Genomic DNA, 732 nt, shown 5'->3' with positions numbered 1-732 from the left:
CCTCGAAATGGGAGGGATTGGGTGTGACCGTTCTGCGATTAGGCAGCTGCTAGTCATGCCGCCCAGGTGGTCCAATGTCAGGCCCGGCATCCGAAATGTGCAATACCTTCACTGCTCTTAATGGAATGCTTACCGATGACGCGGCTTCGGCTCGCCACGCAGGGCTCGCAGGAGAGCGCCTGATTGCGACGCCTCGGCCAGCTCGGGTGATGCATGGGGGAAAACAATGAAATTAATGAAAGCTTTGTTCAGCTTGATCCTCATAGGCAGCGCCTGCTCCCCAGCCAGCGGCGGCGGCAACGCCGCCGCGCCCCTGCCCAGCTGCACATTTGCAACTGGCGCCAACGGCGCGTGGCGCCTGCTGCAGCGCGACTGCGCCCCCGCCAACGCGCCGCTGCGCCCGATTGGGCCGAATCAAGGAGACGCCGCCCGCGTGGTCGTGGCGGGCGCGGCCGCAGCGGCGCCGGCGGCGCCCGACGGGACGGCGCTGGGGACCACTGTTTGGTTTGACGCCCCAGGCGCCGCCAACGGCGGCGGCGGCGGCCAGAGCCTCGTCCTATTTTCGGACACCGGTAAGAGCGCCCTTCACTCCGCTCTCCACGCCCCGTCCAGCCCCAATCAAGCGGGGGCCGCGGCGCGCGCGGGGCCGCTCCGATCTGTTTTCCCCACCCGCGCTCGGGCGCGAATAGCAACGGCGCGCCCGCGCTCGGCGGCGTGCCCGCGTCCCCGCCC

General features: G+C 69.1%; 1 protein-coding gene across 1 annotated transcript; it reads left to right on the top strand.

Annotated features, from left to right (window-relative positions):
• Window positions 1-235: 235 nt before the first annotated feature.
• On the top strand, window positions 236-572 carry MNEG_16636 (hypothetical protein; the record flags this gene model as incomplete). The annotated part of the gene is made up of 1 exon (XM_014034894.1): window positions 236-572. A coding segment is annotated over one exon (337 nt), but the record flags the coding sequence as incomplete, so codon positions are not given.
• Between the last annotated feature and the right edge of the window lie 160 nt (window positions 573-732).

The sequence above is a fragment of the Monoraphidium neglectum genome (genome assembly GCF_000611645.1).
Source record: "Monoraphidium neglectum strain SAG 48.87 unplaced genomic scaffold scaffold06613, whole genome shotgun sequence".
NCBI classification, from domain to species: domain Eukaryota; kingdom Viridiplantae; phylum Chlorophyta; class Chlorophyceae; order Sphaeropleales; family Selenastraceae; genus Monoraphidium; species Monoraphidium neglectum.
Note: the sequence above shows the minus strand (reverse complement) of the source record. Positions and strands in the feature narration are given on the sequence as shown.